Source organism: Oculina patagonica, chromosome 6 (genome assembly GCF_052425735.1).
Source record: "Oculina patagonica isolate OP01 chromosome 6, crgOcupat, whole genome shotgun sequence".
Lineage (NCBI taxonomy): Eukaryota > Metazoa > Cnidaria > Anthozoa > Scleractinia > Oculinidae > Oculina > Oculina patagonica.
The window spans coordinates 20,090,141-20,112,202 of NC_135763.1; the positions used below are offsets into that span (position 1 = coordinate 20,090,141).

Here is a 22,062-nt window from a genome sequence, read left to right on the forward strand (position 1 = left end):
CAGATCAAAAAGCAGCTCTAATCGCTACCCCAACTCACTGAAGACACCATAGGCTAAACACGACCTGATTGAGGTAAGCAGAACGATATAAATTTGACATAACTTTTCCCAATTGAGCGACCCAATATCGGACTGAAAGGCCAAAACTGGAACCCCATCACATACCTGGAAGGTGTCACCATCCAGCGGCCTACCCGTAAATCATATATAAGGTTGTGCACCCCCGCGGGGAGGGGTAAAGTCGGGATTCCACTGTTGACTTTTCGTGGCCTATCTGTATGGTTGTGGCGTTTCGAGATTTTAAAGGATCTATAACGCTACAACAAGGTTTCCCTGGATATTGGATTCTTGCAGACTGTTCCATATTTTCCCCAAATTTCTCAATTTCCCATGAGCCTTGGAAGTCCGCTCATTGTGAAAAAAAAAATACATCAAAATAAATAAATAAATGTCTTCAAAACGCACGAAATTCTGTCTCAGATAACCTATTTTTTTAAAATTTCCTGCGGGAGGATGCAGCCTCTACGTTTTCGCGCCTTTGGCGCTCAGGAGTTCGCGCTGGAGGCGCTCATACGCACCCTACGCATCATACCCTCGCATCATACGTGAGTGTGCATCTGCTAATTTTTAACTTCAAATTCTAATTTTAAAATCACACTAAACCTTCAATATTTCTTATTTCTCCAAATTTTACTACTCCTTTGAGGAAAAACTATCTCCCAAAAAATTCACAAAACACCGCAAAACATAGATTTGTGAAATGAGCATAGAGTTTTTGGATTGCTTGAAACGCTAACGAGACGGTGGAAAAACGGCTTTCACGTTCGTCTTTAAATATATTGCGATGTTTTTTTCAAATTGACAAATTCACTAAGGAAGAAAGTAAGGAAGTATTAATAGTATAGATTTCGACACGACATATTTTACCCCGAGGAAATCTTCAGTGCGCGCCTTAAGATCTTGCGTCAATGTAAAAATATACTCAGCTGTATACTGGCCCAAATTTACATTTCTTGTAGTATTAGCTGCATGAATTGGTCTTTGGTGCGATCATGATCACGTTTGACATTGAATGTGAGACGAGTGATATGTTGTTCCCATTTTATTTCTTTATACAAAGTTCATTGTTCCCTATGCAACGCCAAGAATCCACTATAATTGTTATAGATATTAACCCCTAATAAATAGTCTTAAGAATTATACTATACAAGTTTAAAAATGGTAGCATACATTATGTAATTTAACTGAGTTAACATATCAGTACCAATAGAGTTGTCGGTTTGATATTGATTGCACTGCTAATTAAGTTATTTACAGCAGCACTGAGCTATGCTCTACAGCAATTCTAACTAACGATCTTCCAGAGAAAGTCAGTATGGTGTGATAAAGAAAAAGCGCGACTCCCTTGAATTCTACAGAAAGAAAAGGAAAAGCTGAACGCAGGTTACCAAAATTCTTGAAACAGTTTTTGATCAAGCATAAAAGAAGCTTCTTCCTTACTGAACAACAATTTTTGATCCTGTTTCATTACTAGTTACATCTTTCTTTCATAGTAAACTACTACTTCGAGGTTTCCTTCGGTTTGAAAATGTACACCGTAAATTATTTTATAAAACGTATAATAACATAGCTCCCTTAAGGTGGATTTCCACTGACGCGTAAATATTTACGTACGTAAAACGTGCGTAAAAAAAGATACGTAGGCAAATTTCCACTGTCGCGTAAAAAGTAATTAAAAGCGTTTCCTTTTTACGCGCGTTGAACGTGCGTAAATGCCCGCCATACTGAATTATCAAGTTGGTGAATAGAGTGCGTGATTGTCGGCCATATTGGAGAAGTGAAACAATAAGTTGTTTTTCCTTTGGGAAAAAATCATTAACATTTTTATGCAAATATCTTGTTGTTTGACTCTTCCAACATGGCTGCCATGAAAACACTTTGTACCAAACGCTAGAAAAAGAAATGCGTGAATATGACCAAAAGGCATTTTATAAATACTTCCGAAAGACACCATCGAGTAAAAGAGGATTTGAGGCGACCTTCCCTGATTCCCGGTTCAAAGTCTACGTGACCTGACGCCAGGCGTTTTCTTTCACTACTGCGTTCGTGTAATTTGGTTCTGTAGCCAGTTCTTTAGATTATTTCTTGAAATGTTAAGACTTTCTAGATGAGAAGTGTTTTTACATCTGAATGTTTTCCCAAGTAAATCGATGGGCGATTTAAAACAAAATGGTTTTCCACATGGTTAGTGGTGTCATGTGCGAAATCCAAAAGTATGATTGGGTAAATCGTTGCGTAACCGCGGACAGCCGCGAAAAAAGTTGAACTCGGTTCAACTTTTTTCAAAACCCCCAAAATCGCTACGCGCGTAAACGTGCGCGTCACGTGCGTAAATACCTGGAAAAAAACGTGGCATTGGAAATTGGACAACGTAAATTCGACGCACGTAATCGCGCGCGTAAAATTTCATTTTACATACGTTTATATTTTTTACGCGCGTTAACGTGCGTAAACAAAAACGCGACAGTGGAAATCCACCTTTAGAAGCATTGCAACGCAACGTTTGGTAAACGTCTCTGAGGTCGCGTTTTTTCACGCACCCAGTTAACGAAATGTAAAGCCCTCACAAAAGAACATTTTATAGAATTAATGCTTTGATACCAGACTACCTTAAGTACTTCATAATCCATAATATGAATTCGCGTGTAGTCTATTGTCGAAACGAAATTTTACAGGAAGATGATAACAATATCAAGGGAAGTAAGAAGGGAGAACAATTAAACAAGAGTAATAAAAAAACATATGGAACAGTACTTTCCCAAACAGAAAATTAATACGGAGCTCGTGTATAACCTAATATATTAAATCATTGTCTTTCTTGTAATTTCACTTGGCAATGGTAGCTATTTCATACTTTTATTCCCGCGAAATTTCGTTGAAGTAACCTGTTCACGGATTATGGACTACTGCTCCCTAGACCCTAGAATTGTGGTGTTTTGCAAGATCACTTAAGGATCTAAATTACATTAAAAATGATAGAGTTCAAAGTGACGTTACTCAGGTATGTCTTTCTTCAGGATGATGCCATAACGCTGACAACACTAGAAGTGTCCATGAGGTTCTTACCTCCCACAGCTTCTTTAATTTAGTTGCCACTTCTTACTCTTTCTCTGTCCTGTCTTTACTCCATTTCGTCACCGAGGAAGGGAGCCTCGAATGTGAGTATGAAGCAGGAACACGCGTTGACGTTCAATGTGGTGTCCTGTTGAGCGCACTACTGGGCCACGGAGTGTGTTTTGTGATATGAGAAGTGCGATGAGCGGTATAGGTGTGGGCCTAGAACGTGGTAAACGTGTTGAGACAAAATTAAGTGATTCCAAACAGATACTTGTTATGACGAAATCATACGTGGCAATCCGTTATTGAGAGTTGACGTTGTCTCTGTCTTACGTTCCAGTGAAGGCATTCAGCCAGACTTCCAAACCAGTCCGCTATTTGACTATCACTATTTACACACGGTACGGGATAGATGGACGTTGTTATTTGAATACTGAAAAAAAAAAAAAACAATAACAAAAAACTTTTCATTTTGGAAGTTTAAATAGTAGCCAGGTAAGTATACCTCGTTGTGAACTCTCCATCTTTCACGATTATTGTGAGAGAAGAAGAGAGGGCTATAGTCCGGTCCCCAAGTGGTAAGCATTTATCACACAGCATATAGTAAAGTAGAGTGTTAAGTTCTCGGGGGAGGGGTACTTTGGCCCTCGTAACTATGTGAGTTCAGATCCATTTCGTGCTATTTGTCTCGTAATTTTCAAGTTGCACGAGAAATTGAATGCGTTACACGCCCTACAGCGCTCATGTACTGACACGCCTTTGTTGCAGAAAGCGTTGCACAAAGTGCCACCAAACTCTGGCTGTATCAACAAGCACGTGCCAGAACATTGAAAGCATCCCTTCTACTGAACGCTGGAACGTTTTTCCTTATACGGTGTAACGCTAGAAAAACTATGAACCGACTTTTACAAGCATTTTAGTATAGAATTCAAAAACCAAAAACTACACTTTTTCAGTGAACAGCAGTTTTATAATACTGAAGGAAAATTGACTTGTCTTAGTGTTTCTGAAGCTGTACACCAACATTGCAGAATTATACTTGGTTTTATAAAATGTCCGAGTTATTGCGCGCGCTGTGATTATGGGTTAGAGACTGTTGTGAGTGTTTTGTTGACAAATACACGCAGCGCTGGCCGCACAATGAACGAGAAATTTTCAATACTGCACGAGGCGTAGCCGAGTGCAGTATTGAAAATTTCGAGTTCATTTGCGTGCGTGAGCACAACCACAACAGTCTCACCACACGAGACACAACACGATCACCGAACTGACAGACAGAAAAAAAAGAAAATTTGAGTTGTATAACATGCAGGGAGACAAAAGACAAAAAGGAAAAATAAATAAAGTCAAAATGGTTCATTAATTTCTTGAGTTCATAAATACAGTCAGCGAGGGCCGCGCCGCCGGGCGGGGAGACGGGAGGGAGGGGGACCGGGGGCGCGCCGGGGCCCGCCCCCGACAGGGGGACCGAGGGGGACCGCGGCCCGCCTGCCTCTCTTGTGTTCTTAAAAATTCCCGCGTGCTTATATAACTCAACAATGCACTCGGGTGCGTTTTTTATTCCTTTAATAAAAAAAGTGTGCACTTCAGGGCGTTTATGGCAAAAGCTTGGGAATAATACATGGTATATTACGACTGTAGTGAATCATTACCTATCTCCTACGTGAAGCTCTTGACGTTTTCTGCCGTCAAAAGACGTCCATGCTGAACTTCTGCTTCCCGGACTAACTATGATCTAAAATAAGACAATCATTTTTATGTGTACATGTGTTACTTATACGAATCCCCCTCAACATGGCTAATGACAGCAACGTTCTTGACAAACGTACCTTTACTTCTACTCCCGCCGGAAGGATGATGGGCCTAAATGAGAGGGAGTGCGGACAGACAGGGGTCACTAAGATAGCGGCCACGCTAGGGTGAACCATTGAAGCTCCTGCAGCCACTGCATATGCTGTGCTACCAGTTGGAGTGGAGACGATAAGACCTGGGTATACAAACAAGAGACATGTGAGTCTTTTATTTTGAAAGGCCTTATCAAATAAATTGAATACAGACTACGTTCAAAAAAGTGGATGCTTAAAGAAGAAGGACACAGTGGTGATCTTATCATGGGGCCTTGGGCCGAATCCCACCGAAGTCAAACAATTTTCTCTGCCTCGTGTAGTCCTTGATTTCCTTCCTAGGGCTAACACCCAAAAGGAAATTCCTGGGTGACTTCACAACACTTAAAATACCTAAGAGTTGATAATCTACTTTTTTATTGAATTGTATCCGTCGTTCTTCAAGAATGGTTTGTTGAAAGAATCAGAGACTATTATTTTCGACAGAAGTGCATCCAAAACACCGATTCTCCCTAAGAAGTCGGTTGCTTGTCGAGCAATTGGTCAATGGAACTTACTGAAACTAGATCAGTTAATCGTAATGTATCGCATCTTTGGTATTAGTACAGTTGTATAATTGTGTCTCAATTGAGTTTGCAAGTGGGGAAGCTGGTTCATTTCTGTAACAGAGCAAGGCGATAAACACGACTCTAATTCAGCATGCATGATGAGTAACTATCTACAACACGTAAATGGAGCAGAAAACACAAATAAACAAATTGTGTAGGCACTGCATCTCACCATCTCCTTGGACAGATGTGATGTGATGATCGTTGCAATATATTTCCAAGTTTGTGAGATACGATGACGGACCACGGTCAACAACTACTTCGTTCAAAACCTGTGGAACAACGACACACACACACAAATTACATCAACGACTTACACAGACGCTAGAAAATAACTACGCTTGCTCTATTTTTTCGTTTGAAGAGTTCTACTGATAACTTAGTAAAAGAAACAACCCTAAACTTTCAGGCCCTTTGTGTGACATCTAATTCTATTGTGCTCTGTTACAAAATGCTTGGCATATGGTTCTTCTTGTGCAACTGCTCAAACAACGGTCGTCAGTCTCTCTCCCGTCTCGAAAAGTCCGAAGAAAGGAAGATGAAATCCACGTTTAGTGTTTTTCTGGTTTTAGAGATTTAAGATGACTGAGCACACTAGCATCAGAATAGTGGGCATTGTCATAGCATAGCGTGACAGGGCCATGAATCAAAAGTACAAAATGTTAACTGACCAGGTAACGTGACTTCTTGGTTTTGGTCTTGTCCTCCTTGTCACGTTTGATAAAGTCACACTGGAGTCTGCTCCTCAGGGTTAAGCCCGCGTGACCTAGGAATAGAATGAAAGTATCAGTCATGCCCGTTTAACAAGCTAAACCATGCTTTAGTTGACTACATCTTACCAGAGTCTTTGTGCTATGCTTCTTGGCTAGAAGAATAAATGGGTACCAGCCAATTGTTACGGAAACCTGTCAAAATGCTAGGTGCCGCACATCCTGGGGACGTGCATCACTTCTTGGTCTAAGGAGGCAGCGCGGCAGAGTGGTTTGGGCGCTAGACTTGAAATGCGTAGGTCCTGGGTTCAAGTCCCGTTTTGACCGCTACCTGGAGTTGTTTCATGCCAGACCCGAGATCAACTCCCTCAAGTTAACTTTGTTATGCATTATTTTATTTGTACCGCCCCATCAGCACTTGTGCTAAATCAGTTACCGAGGGTAAACAAACTGTAATTTTGTTTTTCTGTGTGTAGTCATTGGTTTATCCCTCCACCGAACTTGTAAAGCCAAATCCCCTTAATTGGTTTGTACTACCTCTCTGTTGTTTCCTTACCACAGAAAACTATTATTTGTACACTCTCATGCAAATGATAACTTAGCTTCTTGAACGTCTCAATACGTAAAAAAATGTATCTTATTTTTATATTTCGAATTCTAAGTCTACAAATTAATAATAAAACCTACCTTCCAAAATATTGGTAACTTTCTCTCGAAAATCTGTAAACCTAAACGATGTTAGAAATCCTAACGAACCAAGATGAAATGCCATTACAGGAGGGCAGCTGAACTGTGGAGGCAAAGAGTAAAACGTTTGTTCTGCTCTTGCGTACATTGACTGTAACTATTAAACAGACAGTATTTCAGCTTAAATAAACGACAGTTTGAAACGCTTAGCAAAAATCTAGCGTGTACTTTCATTGCCTGCTTTTTGGGGCAAAATTGAAATGTATCCCTGTTTAGTTGGATCTAACGCTTAAGCTTACTTTTTTCTTCCACTTCTTTTGACTGGTCCCTCGAGAAACTAGGGTCATCTTAACTTGAATATCGATGATAAACTAATTCTTTCGTTCTTTTGTTGAATGTTTCTGGTTGAATTAAAACCCAAAAATTGCAAGCGAACACCACACCAGTTTCTAAGGCATGTTTTAACTGATACTCACCTGAAACAAAGAAGACGCGTGCAAAAGTGTCCCGTCCCCTCCCATGCAGACGATGAAGTCAATTTTATCATCGAGCTGCTCGTCTGAGGAGTAAAATGATGCACTGTAAGATCTAGCTCTCTTACCTCCCCACCGTCAGTAATCAATTGTCTTTGGGATTGTTGGGTTGCCGCAAGCAAATGAGTAAAGCGAGACGACGTTTCAAAAGGAAAGGGTGGGTATACTTGTTATACTTCGGGAAAATTGTAGGTTATGCCAAATAAAAACAAAGACAATGACATGTTTTTTAGCCGGGCCCACATGAATAAAGTCCGATCAGTCTATTTGTACGAGAACGCGGCAAATTTTTTATCCATGAATACAATCTCATTTCCTGACATAAAAGTTAGAAAAAAAACTAAAGTACGGGTAATAAAACACGAAATACAATCGCAGACCGGAATATGGCATTATCCAGGTATAACTTTACAAATTTTCAATTTTTGTTCTCTTTCAGATAATCATAATTTACCTTCTTTGAAAATACAAATTTGCGACCTCACAGCCGTAAATTTTTCATCCTTGATTACCAGAGGATCATCAACCGCCGATGATTCCGCATAAATCACCATTTTTCTCTCCTACAAAATACAAATACAGACAAGACACCAACCAAACGTTATATCTTGTTTTTCCCTGCTAGCTTGCGCCACTAACTGTTAAATATATGACTTTCTCACAATTCTACCAACCGTAACGCATACCATCACACATTTTCGACGAAACTAATCCATAAGTATGCAGGATGTTGTCATATTTAAACCTAGTTATATGGCCCAGCTCTCACGAGTCTCTGTAGCTCAGTAGTAGAACGTACGACTGGTGTACGAAAGGCAATTGGTTTACGACCAATGCTCCGAAACTTTCCGAGTAGCCTGTCGTATTGCTGACCAGATCAAAATATTTCGTAACCATGATATTACTGTCTACTTCCAGCTTCCATCGGAAACAGGTTACACGCACTTACCTCTATTAGCCATCGTGTGAGTTCTTTGAAGCACTTAGTTACATCCTGGTCCATGACTTTCTTTATTACTAAAACATTGAGGGCTGGGTTGGCCCAGGCCAAGAAGTGTTCTGAGGGATCGACATGGCTACTGAAAGAATAAAGAGTGGAAAAGGAAATAATTAAAAACGTTTGATCGAAGTAAGTACTGTTTGAGTCGGCTAAATAGTGGTTACATTTTACGGAAACCATTTCACTCTAGATTATTCGTTTTCTTATGCAAATGTATTATTTCGCCCCATATTGGAACCGCGGAAAACCGCGATCTGGTCTATTGCTTGAGTTCAGTGAAGGGACGCAGCACTCCAAAAGGGCCAAGAGATAGCGAAAAGTGAATTGCTCGTTACATTTTTTGTGAGAAAACAGCACTGCGTTTTTTCATATATTATTATCATTTTTGTTTTCATTTACTTATATTTTGCAGTTTATCTTTGAGACTCAACAGATAGCCTTGGTCAGGTCCAATATAAACAAATTACAAATATTGACACGTTACTAGGCCAAACAGTGGGAGGAGTTATACACTTGTGCTGTATTGATGCCTCACACTGAAACTAACCCCCACAAATATTGCGTTTTTTTCCGTGTCTGGTATCCGAAGGAACTTCACAAAGGCTGACGAGTTCTTGACAAGATATAAAATTACTAGGCACCATAAAAACAAAACCAATAAAGAGAGACAATCTCAAGATCGACGAGTTCTCCACATACAATTTATTAAACTGAAAGAAAGTAACATCAAAGGAAAGGACGTCTTGTGACAAAATCAAAACGTCAAGGGACCCTTCATAGATTTAAGTATTTTGGTCAGCATAACGGGCAAACATTTTTAGAGAACGACATTTTGTTAAATAACTGAACAGCTGCGTCTACAAAGTAAGTCTCAATCTGAGACAATGAAGAACAAGACGACCCGGTTCTCAATAGAGAATTGCAAAACGTTTGCCAGCCGTGATATTCAAACTAGCGGCTCCCCGAGGCACTCTCAATTTCAAACAAAACGAGAACAGTAGAAACACTGAATACAAGCTCGCTTACTAGGCTGGCAGCCTTTAGTAAAGCTAAGTCAGACCGACAATATAATAACTATTAGTATAACCAAGTGACTAACGCAGTGATGTAGTAACAAATACAATGTACGCTAAACCCATCAAAGGCAAAGGAAATAAGTCTTATTTCCCGCAGTCTTTTTTTTTTTTCATCTAAAAATAATCCCAGAGACGGTCACAATTAGTTTTGCAATGAACCAGTCAAGCAGCAAAATTGTTGTCTTTCAGAACAGCTGTCCCATGGTCTCAGGCATAATTTACTACTTTTCAGAAAGCCTACTTTCTCTCTTAACATTCATGAGTTGCTTTAAAAAGACAGGTGTCCACTCAGTGTGACAGAGAAACGACATTTCATAACTGTTATGTCGGTCCTGTCCGTATATAAACCGAGTCTTCTATAGTTGTTAGCAGTCTTTTGCTGAAGTGAATATCTCCATCAAGGCAACATAACGACAATTCCTTCTGAAAACTTTGAGATCGCTTGTTGTTGATATCACTTCGTGTGTATATTCTTAAACAATTATTCTTTGAAATCTCGGTGAATAGCGGGTGAATATTCTACTGCTACTTATACCTAGATTCCAAAGAATAATTGTTAAATATTAGAATTCATAGAATAACGGTTTTTTAAATCAAGTGTGGGTATTATTCAAGTATCGCGATCTGCAGCTACAAATTACCACCCTTAAAAAATGTAGCGCGATCGTAGAGCTGTGGTTTAAGGCTTCTTATTAGATTCTATTGATTTTAATTCTCTTAACAAGCAAAAAGAAACAAGAACCGAACGAGAAAACTGTTTTTTTTTTTTTTGCAAACTGTTACAACGATTTTGGTTCGCATTTCCATAAAAACAATACTAACAGTAATACATTCAGTGGGCCAAATTGCAGATGTAAATTTAGAGTCGGTATGTCAATTGGCATAATGGTTGCAGTGAGGGGTAAGCCTCCAAGTTTAAATGTTTGCAAAACAGTAACAAATGAATAAAACCTTTACCACTGTGAACACGCCTCCTGCAGCCTTTTTTGATTCGGACCTCGTGTAGGGAATTCAAACTTCCCATTTGGCTTCACACACGAATGAGCACATCTCCATCTGCAACCGGAATGTTCTTGCTTCTTCCAACATTTCTTTGCAGAATGCGTCTTTATACACGAGCGAGGCAAAGGACAGCAACGAATTGGATGCGACGATTCCATGGGGGAGACGTCTATCAATGAACTTAGCAATTCCGATACTTTACCGAAGCTATAATCCTTCTCTTGAAAGAGGAAAACGCTTGCAACAGGAACTACACCAAAACGTATTTCCTATACGTGGCATTTATAAAAGTTTTGCAGTCATATATGTCGACTCACGCTGAAGGAGCGATGCATTGTCGGCAACTAATGACATACTCTGTTTACGAGACTTCATCCTCAATACATGTCGTGTGCAATATTGAAAATATTTCACCTTTAGTTAATGCTTGGAGGTGTGTATTGTTATGTATATTTCAAATAAATAAGTTAGCGAAATTCATTCAAGTGCGAAGCCAACATGCAAAATGAGTATGCGAAGACTTAAACTGTTCCTGTTTCCTTGTCTTTTCCATCTTGACGTTTAGAACATACACAAGCCTTCTTAACGAATTTATCTATAAAGTGGACAAGCCTTGATACAACTTCATCAAATGATAAGCCTGCGAATACAGCCGCCTCTCATTCGCGTCCCGCAATGAAGAGCGAAAAAATGAGAGGCGGCTGTATTCGCAGGCTAATCAAATGAATATGTATTATAAATTGAACAATGGCCAAATTGAATGAAAATTGCATTTTCAAGCACGTAGAGTTGACCAGACATGTGTCGTAATTTGATTGAACACAGAGGCACCATATATCACATCGCAATGCACAATTTCGAAGTAGGAGTGTGCGCAGGCAAAAATCACCCCACTTCAGCAATTTTTGTTAACGAAGGTATTCTTAATTTATACATTTTACAACGATTATAAGAATAAAAATCGACTTCTCAAACAAAGTGCGAAGATAATAAATGCAAACTTGACTGGTTGTGCGTGTTCGCGTGTTTCATCTCGATTTCGCGCACGTAAAACAGGGTAACAAAAAGCTAAGTGTTTCCACAGAAGCAATCAATTTCTTAACGACCATTCTTATTCAGCAACAGAACTCGTGTTAAAACAAATTCCACTAAAATACGATGATAACCTATACGTTAACTTACGACCTTCCAAAAACAGAAAAGAAAATGGCAAGAAATTTGTTAAAGTTTATTTCTTCAGAGTTCGCAAGCAGAAGCCGATATCATTTGTATAGGACAAAAAAATATCAAAATTAATGATGTTTACACGATTTCTTTTGTTTAAACACTCAAAATACAGTTGGAAAACCACCATAAGACTATTAAACCAACGGCACTTATCAGAAGCAAATCATTATTCTTGAAAATCTTGACTAAACAATCCCACGGTTTTAAACGAGTCCAACGACTGACATGCGTGACCGATTAAGCCTACAGGACCGAACGTTTTACCCTTGTTGATCACGCTCACTGCTGGCGCGGAAAAAGCCGACAAGCGAGTCAATCCGTCACTGAGCCGAAGATTTACGTCAGAGCCGGTAAGTAGCAACAAGACGTATGACGAAAGCGACAACTTGACGTGACAACTTTCAAGGGGTTCAAGTGGAATAAAAACAACCACTTGGTTTAGTTTATTACGTAGTTTGTTCATGTCTTATTTTGGGAAACAAAACGTTTCCGGTTGACTTAGTTCATCAACAACAAACTTGGTTATTGTCGACTTGACTGAAACGTTTGAGAAGACCTCTTTGATATCATACACATTAAATTTCGCGCTTCCTATAGACTGGAGAAATTATTATTACAGTGTTTACATCTATTGGAACCGTTTTTTGGTTGATTATCGTTACACGTTGTTTTATAACAGAACAAGAAAACAAAAACAAACAAAGAAACAAAACTCCTGGCTGGACCGTTTCAATCGATAGCGGCTAAAATTTAGGCATTCCTTGATAGACTAAAACTATAAATGTTCGTATGTTTATTGTGGCCAGGCGTTGAGGAACAAGAAGAATATTGAGGCGAGTGAAAAAATAGGTCAAGGAACTAGGACGAGGCTTGCTCAAATTCTCTTCAAAACAGTCCTCCAGGCATGGTGACAGTTGATATGCATTACAACATTTGGTTAGCACAGTGAAGTGTCCTTAACATTTTACGGTGGTTTTATTGGTTTCTGTGGTGACAGGTCTCTGTGATTATAAAAACATACACTGAAAAGAAAATAACATCTGTCGACATTGAAACAATAAACATTTGAATTTTGTATCAAACAAAATTTATAACGAAAGAAAAAAAAATACTTATATATAAAGGATGTTATTACAATAATCTTGATCCACTACAAACGAAACTGACACCTGTAGTGGCAATAGCAGCAAAATCAACAAAATCAAACCAATCATTTACAACGTAATCACTGTTCAACAGCGATGGAAAGCTTCACAGATATTTCATAACTTGTTCAAATAATGTATAAATATAAAAGAATGCTGCTTTACTGGACTAACAGAACATTGGAGATATGACGACCTCACAGCTAAACAATCTATTACAACTCGCTTCAAACAACCATCAAAATAAGCGCCTTATTCATACGCGCGCTTGACAAAATTCGCATGTTGCATCCCGTCTACCCATTTTGGACTCATACACGTACAGTGTACGTACTTTAATCAAGGGCTGACATAGTAGTTTCTTAGAATTTGTTTAACACAAAAACATAAAAACGCCATCAGCGTTCGACCCTTTCATTTCATCAGAATTATAAAAGCATTAAAATTATTTCAGAAATAAGCATACACCATCTACGCCATCGTAAATTACATGCATAATCATCTAGATTAGTTTACCTTATGGCCTGCCATCGTCCATTCGTAACTTGTTCGTTATAATCAAAGCGATGTATCATACACATTTCCAGAGTCTATAACGTTCGCTCACTGTTGTGTATTCTTCATCTGAATTGATCAGTTGATTTGCCTAAACTTAATGTACTCGACTTAACATTTGCATGAAAATTTCAGAGCAAATTAAAGCTCAACAGTGCTCTGAATAGTTACGTTGGAAATTCGCTTTCTGTGATTCCTCTGAGAGAGGAAACACGCACGTAGCAGTCACAGCTCAAAGCAATTCCCAAACTTGGACTCTTAAAGAACTATCTCAAGATTAAGATTGGCTTGAATAATTGCTGAACAAAATGTGTTAAAGAGCTTTTTGTACAATGTACGATGTATGCGCGGTTTCAAAAATGGAAGTTCATTGCTTGCTTTATATAATCGCAATGAAAAATTATGTTGATAAAAAGAATCGTTCACCTAACCGTTTTATATAACGTAGGATATATATGTAAAAAGTGCTAAAAGAGTGGTTCAAGAAAAATAAATTCTAAAAATACAGGATATTTTGACACGAATTCGTGCTCGTTTAGTTTCTGAAATAACCTGTGGTCAACAAAGATGCAGTGTTAATGTATGTATCTACAGAACCCACGCTAATCATAAATTATAAAAGGAACCTGGAACATTGTTGCAATATATTAAAAGTGCCAACAGATAACTTTATCTAATAGTAAACCTTATCTGGAAGCAATCCAAAATATGCTTATTTCTGAGCAGATGTTGACCGCAAATTTTGTCCTATATATTTTTGGATTTGTTAATTTAATTTCCGTTCTGTTAAAGGTTCCTGCTTTTATCTCGGGTGGCAAAAGGAAGTTGGCCCACGAAAATAGATTAATTTACCGTTTTGCCTCGACTCTTTTTTTTTAATTGACAATTAAAAAAAAAACACTTTCAAGATGCCAAATTGACAAGACTCCAGAAGACACTCTTCCCTGTAATAAATAATTTGTCCCCATGAGTTTTCTCTTTCAAAACATTAAGCTACAAGTACTGTATACACTGTAATTATGTACGTATGTATGTACATACATATGTACATGTACAGTACATACGTAGTGCTCCAAAGGTATGGTTTTAAAACCTTTTAGCCTGGAATTGGGTCGTAGATTTTGCCATTTTGGTCTGAAATTGCTAACTTGTCCGAAAGTGGGTGTGAAGGAAACCACAAAAGCGTATTATTTTACAGAAATGCTAGTACAAACTTTGTCCAGTTTAATCCGTCTTTTAATCGTCAATACAAAAAGAGGAAAAGAGATCTGAAGTAACCCAAACAATTGATACAAGTGCAATTTACCGCTTTAGATAGGCAAATGCTCAGGTCTGACAACAGATCTGATGGATATTAGAGGCCAAAATGGTAGCCTACGAACAGTGCATTGGCAAAAGATTTAGGGTAGTGGCACACTCCAATAACTGAGTTTGGTACACTATATGTAAGCATTAAAATTACAAGTGCATTTATATTACAAAATGATGGTGCTAATGGGAATTAAATAGAACAGGGTGCCTATTTTACGAAACTGTATTTCAATCTCACAAAGGGGTGGGGGGGGGGGGGGGTGTATTATTTGGCAAATGTAAATTGAACATAAACATGTAACCGCTTCAACCCACTCCAACCACCCCAACACACACACATACACACCCTTACAACTACATGCAGTTCTTTTATGGCTTTTATGGATTGTGAAACAAACCTGCAATGAGTTTCATCTTCCCATAAGTGTCCTTTTCTTCCAAAGTTGGGCATTGGTTGAGGAGGATTTAATGATCTTGTCCTTGGCCTCATTTCTCCACTTCTGAAAACCAAGTTCAATGGTACATGTATGTTAATACAAGACAGTTGTTTGACAGTTACAAGTGTTAATTTGCAAACACACCATCTTTCAGGAGAGCATTTTTTTTACTTGGCTTGGTAGCATAGATATTGAGTCAATAGATATTTAATAATTCTATTAGCTACCAAAACGTTTTAAAGTCTTCCAATCAGTCTGATAACTCTTGTTAATTCCAGTTGGTTAAAAACGCCTTTCATGTCATAATTTTAAATCAAACTCACAGTATTTTCATGTATACAGTACATCAGCTACTGCACTTACAAATCAGGAGGAAAGAGCTAAAACAACTACCCCAAAATAAAGCCTGAGGGCATGGTTACATACATGTATGACAACAAGATCAGCGTGGTAAGTCAGGATCCCAGTATTGTAACTGATGCCAGGATTCTGCCTAACCAGACTGAGACATTTCCAACCGGGAAACTGGCCAACCTACTAAAAACAGCACTTTTTCATGATTTAATTTTTTTTTTCTTTTTTCTATTTTAATTTGCCACTAGGAGGTAGATTAATTACACAAACAAGATATAAAATAAATAAAATTAAATAATTTAAAAATTAATTATGTTTAAATAATTCTACAGCTGCTTGAATATTACACCTTTCAGTCTAAAGTTTGGCATAAAGTATCTCTGTATGACTCTCATTTACAATACATTACATAATTCTATTGCTCGAATATTACACATTTTGAGCTAACATTTGGAAGGAAGTATTTCTGTATAACTCTTATGAAGCCTACATTTTTGTTTTTTTGGAGTAGATTATTCAGGAGCCGAGAAACTTAAGCAAATGTGTGTAATGGGCATATACATTGCTCTGTTATTAGGTAAATCATTTCTGTGAGCATGTAATTCTACTGCTCTAATATTGAAACTTTTGAGCCAAAGTTTGGAAGAGAGTACTTCTGTATAACTTTTATTAAGTCCACATTTTCGTTTTTGGTGTGGATTATTGAGGAGCCAAGAAGTTAGCAGTTGTGTGCAACAATATATTTTTTGATAATCAAAACAAATGGTCCAACCAGTACAAATCTATGGTGGATCGTTGTTCAAAGGCTAGATAGCGCTATCTGCTGGATAAATCGCTATCCAGTGGATAGCATTATCCATACTTATCTGCCCTTTGAACAAATGGGCCCAGTTCTATAGAATGTGTATCATTTTCCGGGTCGTGGTTCAAATCTGGTAGGAACCTAGAAGTTTTCTTTTCTTTTCTAGGCTTTTTTAATCAGTAATCTGTTAAAATTGGAAAATAATATAAAGGTTAAATGGAGGCAAAAATTTATTTCAATACTATGTAGATACAGGTCAATCAAACGCCCACTTCAGTAAAATTTCAGCCAGTGAACTAAATGGAATGAGAACACTGTTAGTGTAGAAAAACATCACATCAGTCCTTAGTGATAAATGAGTTATGTTGAGTGTACCAAGTAAAATTTACCTTTTTGTTGTTAAAAAGATGGACTTTTAAATAACAAGGCTTGCAAGCCATTGTGAGGTGAAAACAGTCTACAACAAAGCAGCTTTTGTATTAAATGAAATATAAATTCCAAAAGAAAACACAAAAAATAAAGTATGTTCCTATCAATTTTTATGTTGCTAACAAATCATGCCTTTCTGATGAAAAAATTAGCTACCAAAAAAAAAAAAAAATTAGCGTTGTCTACAAATTTTCTTGTGCAGGATGTAATGCCTGTTACATCGGCGAAACTAGCCGTCATCTTTCAACGCGCATTCTTGAGCATCTGAGTAGGGATAGGAACTCACACATTTACCAACATCTGCAACAGTCTGCGGCATGCCGTAGGCTTGCATCTAAGAACTGCTTTTCTATTGTAGATTCCGCACCCAATAGACTACAGCTAATTTTAAAAGAGGCTGTCCACATCCGCTGGGAAAACCCCACGTTAAATAAGCAGCTCAAACATGCTGACTAAACTCTTTCATTTTAGTAAATTATGTTATTTTCTTATAAATAAGTGTCGTGTCCACTACTTCAATTCTGTTCATCGTGAAAGCATCAAACTTGGTCAAATGAATAATCTCACCGTGATCTTTCATGTGGTGGTGTCAGATTATCGATTACTTTCTTTTTTTTTTTTTAATGGTTTATTGCAAACAAAAAAGGAAAAGAAAAAGACGGCTACATACAATGTTGTTACTTACAGAACTGAACTTAAAATATACAATACAGATACTTAATAAAATAATAGTTACGATACTTGTTAACAATGCTTATATATAATGCTTGCTTAGTAAACAATGCTTATATATAATGCTTGCTTAGTAAACTCGCCCCAGTTCCCTGTGCAACCTCGGAACGGCCAATTAAGCCAACATTTTTGTTCCTGGTATGGATCATTCAGGGCCAAGAAATTAGCAAATTATTCTGTGCAACATGGCCCTTCATTGCTGTGTAACTTATGTGAATAATTTTTGCAATTAAATAATTCTACGGATCAGCTTTTACACCTTTTGACCTAACATTTGGAAGAAAGTATCTCTGTATCAATTTTATTAAACCAATATCTTTGTTTTTGGCATGGATCGTCAAGGAGCAGGGCTCAGAAAGCATTCCCAATTAGCAATTTAGTAGTCAAAACAAATGACCTTATCAGTACATATCTACGATAGCTCAGTTGGTAGAGGGCAGTTCTTTTAAAGACACTGGTATGAATAATTTTTTAATTTCTTTTCTAGGTAAGGTTATCATCATTCAGTTATCTATTTAATTTGCAATATCAGGGTAAAATGGACCCCATACAGATCATCGTATGCCCTTGCCACTATTTCAGCAAAACTTTAGCCACAGAAATCAAAGGAAAAAGAACACTGAATGTGTAGAAAAAAATCAGAGAAATTGATGGCTGCATCAGATCAATCAGGTAGTGATAAACAATAATATAAAAAAAAATAATATAACAATGCTGAGTGTCCCAAGTAAAATTTACCTTTTGTTGTTGAAAAACTTATGATTTATAAGGCTCTTAAGCCACTGTGTAAGATAATTTTCGAAAAAGCAGCTTTTGTACTTAACATTGACTTTCTTCAATGTACCAGTAAAAAAAAAACAATGATAAAATTATATCCTTTCAAATTTTTTTGTTGCTGAAAAATCGGGCTTTTCAATAGAAAAGCAAAACAAAACTCCCAATGTGTGGTGCATTTCAACAGCATGGAATAGAAGGTTAAAATCACTATCATGTTTGCGCAGTTGTCCCAGTTTTTTTACTGTTGGGTTTTGTACCCATTGGAGAGCAATTTAACAGACCCATATTTTGGGAGCAGCATGAAGTTTAGCTCGTTCTACATGTAGGTGTTCAGTTAGTGGGGAACAGCTCTAAAAGAATAAAGGGGAGGAAAAAAAGGAATAAGGTGGGATGTGGGGAGGGAGGGGGAAACGTTAACTATGATCATTTTTCACTAAGGCTTTCCACCCACTTTAGACCTTCAACAGCAGCTGCCATAAAATGATCTTTTTTTAACAGATTGTGGTTTCTTTTGGCAGTCAGTTTTCAGGGCTTTGTTCCATACACCATCTCCATAGTGAACGAGCCTTAAGTTTGTAATAAAAGATCACAAGTGTTGCCTCGCTTCCACTCTTTAGTACCCTCCTTAATTTTTTGCTCCAGTGTTCACCTGTCACTCGTAATTTTTTGTGCTATTTTTTCCCTACTAACTGAATGCCTGGAACATGCTACATGAAGTTTAGCCTGAAGATTCCTGACAGAATACCCACCTGAGCTCTGGCAGGAGTCAGGTCTTATTGTGAATCGTCAAAAAAATTTGACCTGCATTTATTTTGGTATTAAGAAACAAATACCACACATAACAGTTATAGAGTGTCGTGAATTTGACATTCTAAACTTTTTGTGTGCTTGTATGACTTTGATGACTGTTACATTAGCAAAATGTCATTTATACCATGCCATAGAAAATACAGCTAATCAGAATACAGAAAAGCCGTTGTATATTCGACGGTATTCAACCCAACCTTTGAAATGTTTTTTTTTTGTTAAAAAAGTGCTAAAATGTTTTCACATTAATTTTAGCGAAACGTTTCGGGAATAACCCCTTCATCAGTCGCAAAGTAAAAACCGTTGAGGGATTAAATCAAATGTTACGTTGCGCGCGCGACATATGGCGTAGATGCCATATAAAGGTTGTGCACGTGAAAGAAAATAAATGAAACTAAATAAATTTAAAGTCCACATTCAAGCCTCTTGGGGCAAGTGTTCTCAGCCTGAAAATCAGCCTTCTTTCCTCACGCTGTCTTCTTGTCATGTCGCCATTCACCTGGCTCACCACAGACACTTGCATGTCATTGATCTTGTTGTGGTCCGGGAGGTTAAAGTGTTCAGGGACAGGGAATCCGCCTCCTTGGTAGCGGGGATTCTGATGGAAGCCTTCTACAGAATGGAGGTGCTCACCGAAACAGTCCAAAAGCCTGCAACCGGTTTCGCCAATGTAGATCATGTGGCAGCATTGGCACACGATCGCATAGACTACGCCAGCCACAGTGCAGTCAAACCGTCCCTTAACATGAACACTCCCGCCAGCAGAAGTTACCGTTGCCGTCCTCCCCGTAAAGTCGCATGTGCAGCACCTGGGTCTGTGGCAAGGAAATGTTCCTGCTGGGACTTGATCTTGATCAGGATGAGGCGAGAAAGTGCTACTAACCAGGATGATAGACGCACAAGGGCTTGGTGGTAAATACATCTTTGGCATGGGGGTCTTCGGTCAGGATACGGAAGTTCTGGAGTAGAATCTTCTTGACTTCCTGGTTCTTTGGATGGTGGGTTAATTCAACCCAACCTTCCCATCGTGCGCTGCGATTGAATTCTCAACAAAATTTAGTAAGCGTATTTTCTATGGCATGGTATAAAATAGTTACACAACACTTCCTCGTGGTATACTATGGAATATCTCACTTGTCACTTGTATTTTCTTGGTATACACACTCGCCTAAAAGCTTCTGTGTATACCGAGAAAATACAAGTGACTCATGGGATTCCATAGTATACCACTCGAAAGCGTTGCATAACTAGTATATATTTGCAACTTCTCAGTGACAGTCACCAATTATCACCGCAGTGTTTTCCTAGTTCGAATTACAGATGGCTATAATTAATTGGTGCTCACTTTGTAATGGCTAGACTGTACCGTGACATATCCAAACGACGGAGAACATGTTTGTTTAATCAGCTTCGAAGGATAATTTCACTGTATTTTTGAAACATCCTTTTCAGCAGGAACTGGCCCAATACCATAATCATATTTTTGTAATAAATTGCTATAAAAGGGTATGCTGTCTCTTAATTTACATAATAACTTCCAAACAATCAAACCCTTAAGCCCAGGGGGGTACTCCGGCTTGTAAATGATGGGGATGATTGACGGATTTTTTTGGGTTTGAAATTTTTGATTCCGGGATTTTTTTGGGTTGGAAGATTTGGCAAGTATTTTTTTGGGTGACTTGATTCAAATAGGGGATTTTTTTGAGTATTAAAAACAAAATTAAGTGCCTTGGCGCGGCCTTGACATATTTATGGTATGATGAATAATCAAACTCGAGCGTTATTGCCCCTCCTGGCAATTTAGGGGTAATTAGACAAGGGATTTTTTGGGGGGTTATGTTTGGTCCAGGGATTTTTTTGGGTAATGTCAGAAGACAGGATTTTTGGGGGTCCTGAGTTTTGCCTTCATTCGATCATCCCCGTCATTTACAAGTCGGAGTACCCCCCTGGGCCCTTAGGACTTCTCAATAGAACTCTTAATTTACGTAACATTACTCGATGTCCAGGTAGGTTTAGATTATTTTTAATTGTTTAAACCTGAAGTAATTTGCAATACATTTAATTTTTGACGAAAAAAACAAAGTTTGAACTAACATATTATGTTAATAATAATTTAGCTTAAGCTTTACATGAAGTTCATTTGCTGATTTCTGCAATTCAGTTTATACAAAATTGAACACGAAACTTTTTCAAAACAAAAGTTCATGGTTAGAGGACCTGATTTAAGTTTTAAGGCATGATTTAGTACCATTAGCTTTATGTCAATACATTTTAAGCTTTATACATATGCAGCTGTGACCAAAATACAATGTGAAAGCAACAGTGTACGTCACGACAAGATCGAGCTTTTTAAGTGTATCTGATTTACTTTAGTAACTAGCACTTTACATGTATATAACTTAAATTTATATCACTTAAAGCTATCGGTAAATAAATATCAAGTGAACATGAAGCTGATGAAGTACCACTGGTCGGATATAAGCTTCGCAATCGATCGCTATTGCTTTCCATTGTTTCAAGCTACTTGCAAACAAATATCCAAGAAAACTCACCCAGGTCGAAAGCATCCGTTGGCATTGCATACCAGCCATGATCTTGGTTTTGTCAACTGCCCTGGCGAGTCGGCGTCTTCGTTTAAACGCGATTTAGCTGGAGCACTCACTCGCCTCTCCATTTCAAAACACTCTGATACGTACTGCTTTTCGACCGTGGAAGAAAACTGCTTGTTGGAGGATTGGGCCTAGTCGGGTCACAAATCATCCGGAAGTAACGCAATCCTTGTCGTTTGCTTGGAAGTGATCGCACGTACGTACGTGCGTTATCAGTGATCAGTTCTAGTTGAAGACATTGTAGTTGTGGTGGGATACTAGTAATGTAAAGATGAATTATTTGTCCCACAGAGAACAGGA

The 22,062-nt window shown here is 38.1% G+C and overlaps 1 protein-coding gene across 3 annotated transcripts; it reads right to left on the bottom strand.

Moving 5' to 3' along the window:
• Positions 1-1,093: 1,093 nt before the first annotated feature.
• On the bottom strand, positions 1,094-21,841 carry LOC144655933 (NAD kinase-like). Of its 3 annotated transcripts, XM_078516118.1 has the most exons (11): positions 21,706-21,841; positions 15,214-15,315; positions 8,449-8,578; positions 7,954-8,062; positions 7,443-7,525; positions 6,967-7,069; positions 6,241-6,335; positions 5,742-5,841; positions 4,947-5,104; positions 4,770-4,852; positions 1,094-3,550 (listed from the first exon to the last, which is right to left on the bottom strand). In XM_078516118.1, exons 1-11 carry the CDS (start codon positions 21,825-21,827, stop codon positions 3,403-3,405), a joined length of 1,233 nt encoding a protein of 410 aa, XP_078372244.1. In that variant the 5' UTR covers positions 21,828-21,841; the 3' UTR covers positions 1,094-3,402. The 3 variants fall into 3 exon arrangements, with proteins under 3 accessions (XP_078372244.1, XP_078372246.1, XP_078372245.1); XM_078516120.1 differs by lacking the exons at positions 15,214-15,315; positions 21,706-21,841 and adding an exon at positions 13,466-13,866; XM_078516119.1 differs by lacking the exons at positions 15,214-15,315; positions 21,706-21,841 and adding an exon at positions 10,533-11,167.
• Positions 21,842-22,062: the final 221 nt, after the last annotated feature.

Coding starts and splice junctions, on each gene's coding strand:
- LOC144655933 (XM_078516118.1), bottom strand. CDS start 21,827: ATGGAGAGGCGAGTGAGTGCTCCAGCTAAATCGCGTTTAAACGAAGAC. Junction 4,853..4,946: donor CGGCGGGAGTAGAAGTAAAG/GTACGTTTGTCA, acceptor GTCTTATTTTAG/ATCATAGTTAGTCCGGGAAG. Junction 3,551..4,769: donor GAGCTTCACGTAGGAGATAG/GTAATGATTCAC, acceptor TTTTTTTTTCAG/TATTCAAATAACAACGTCCA.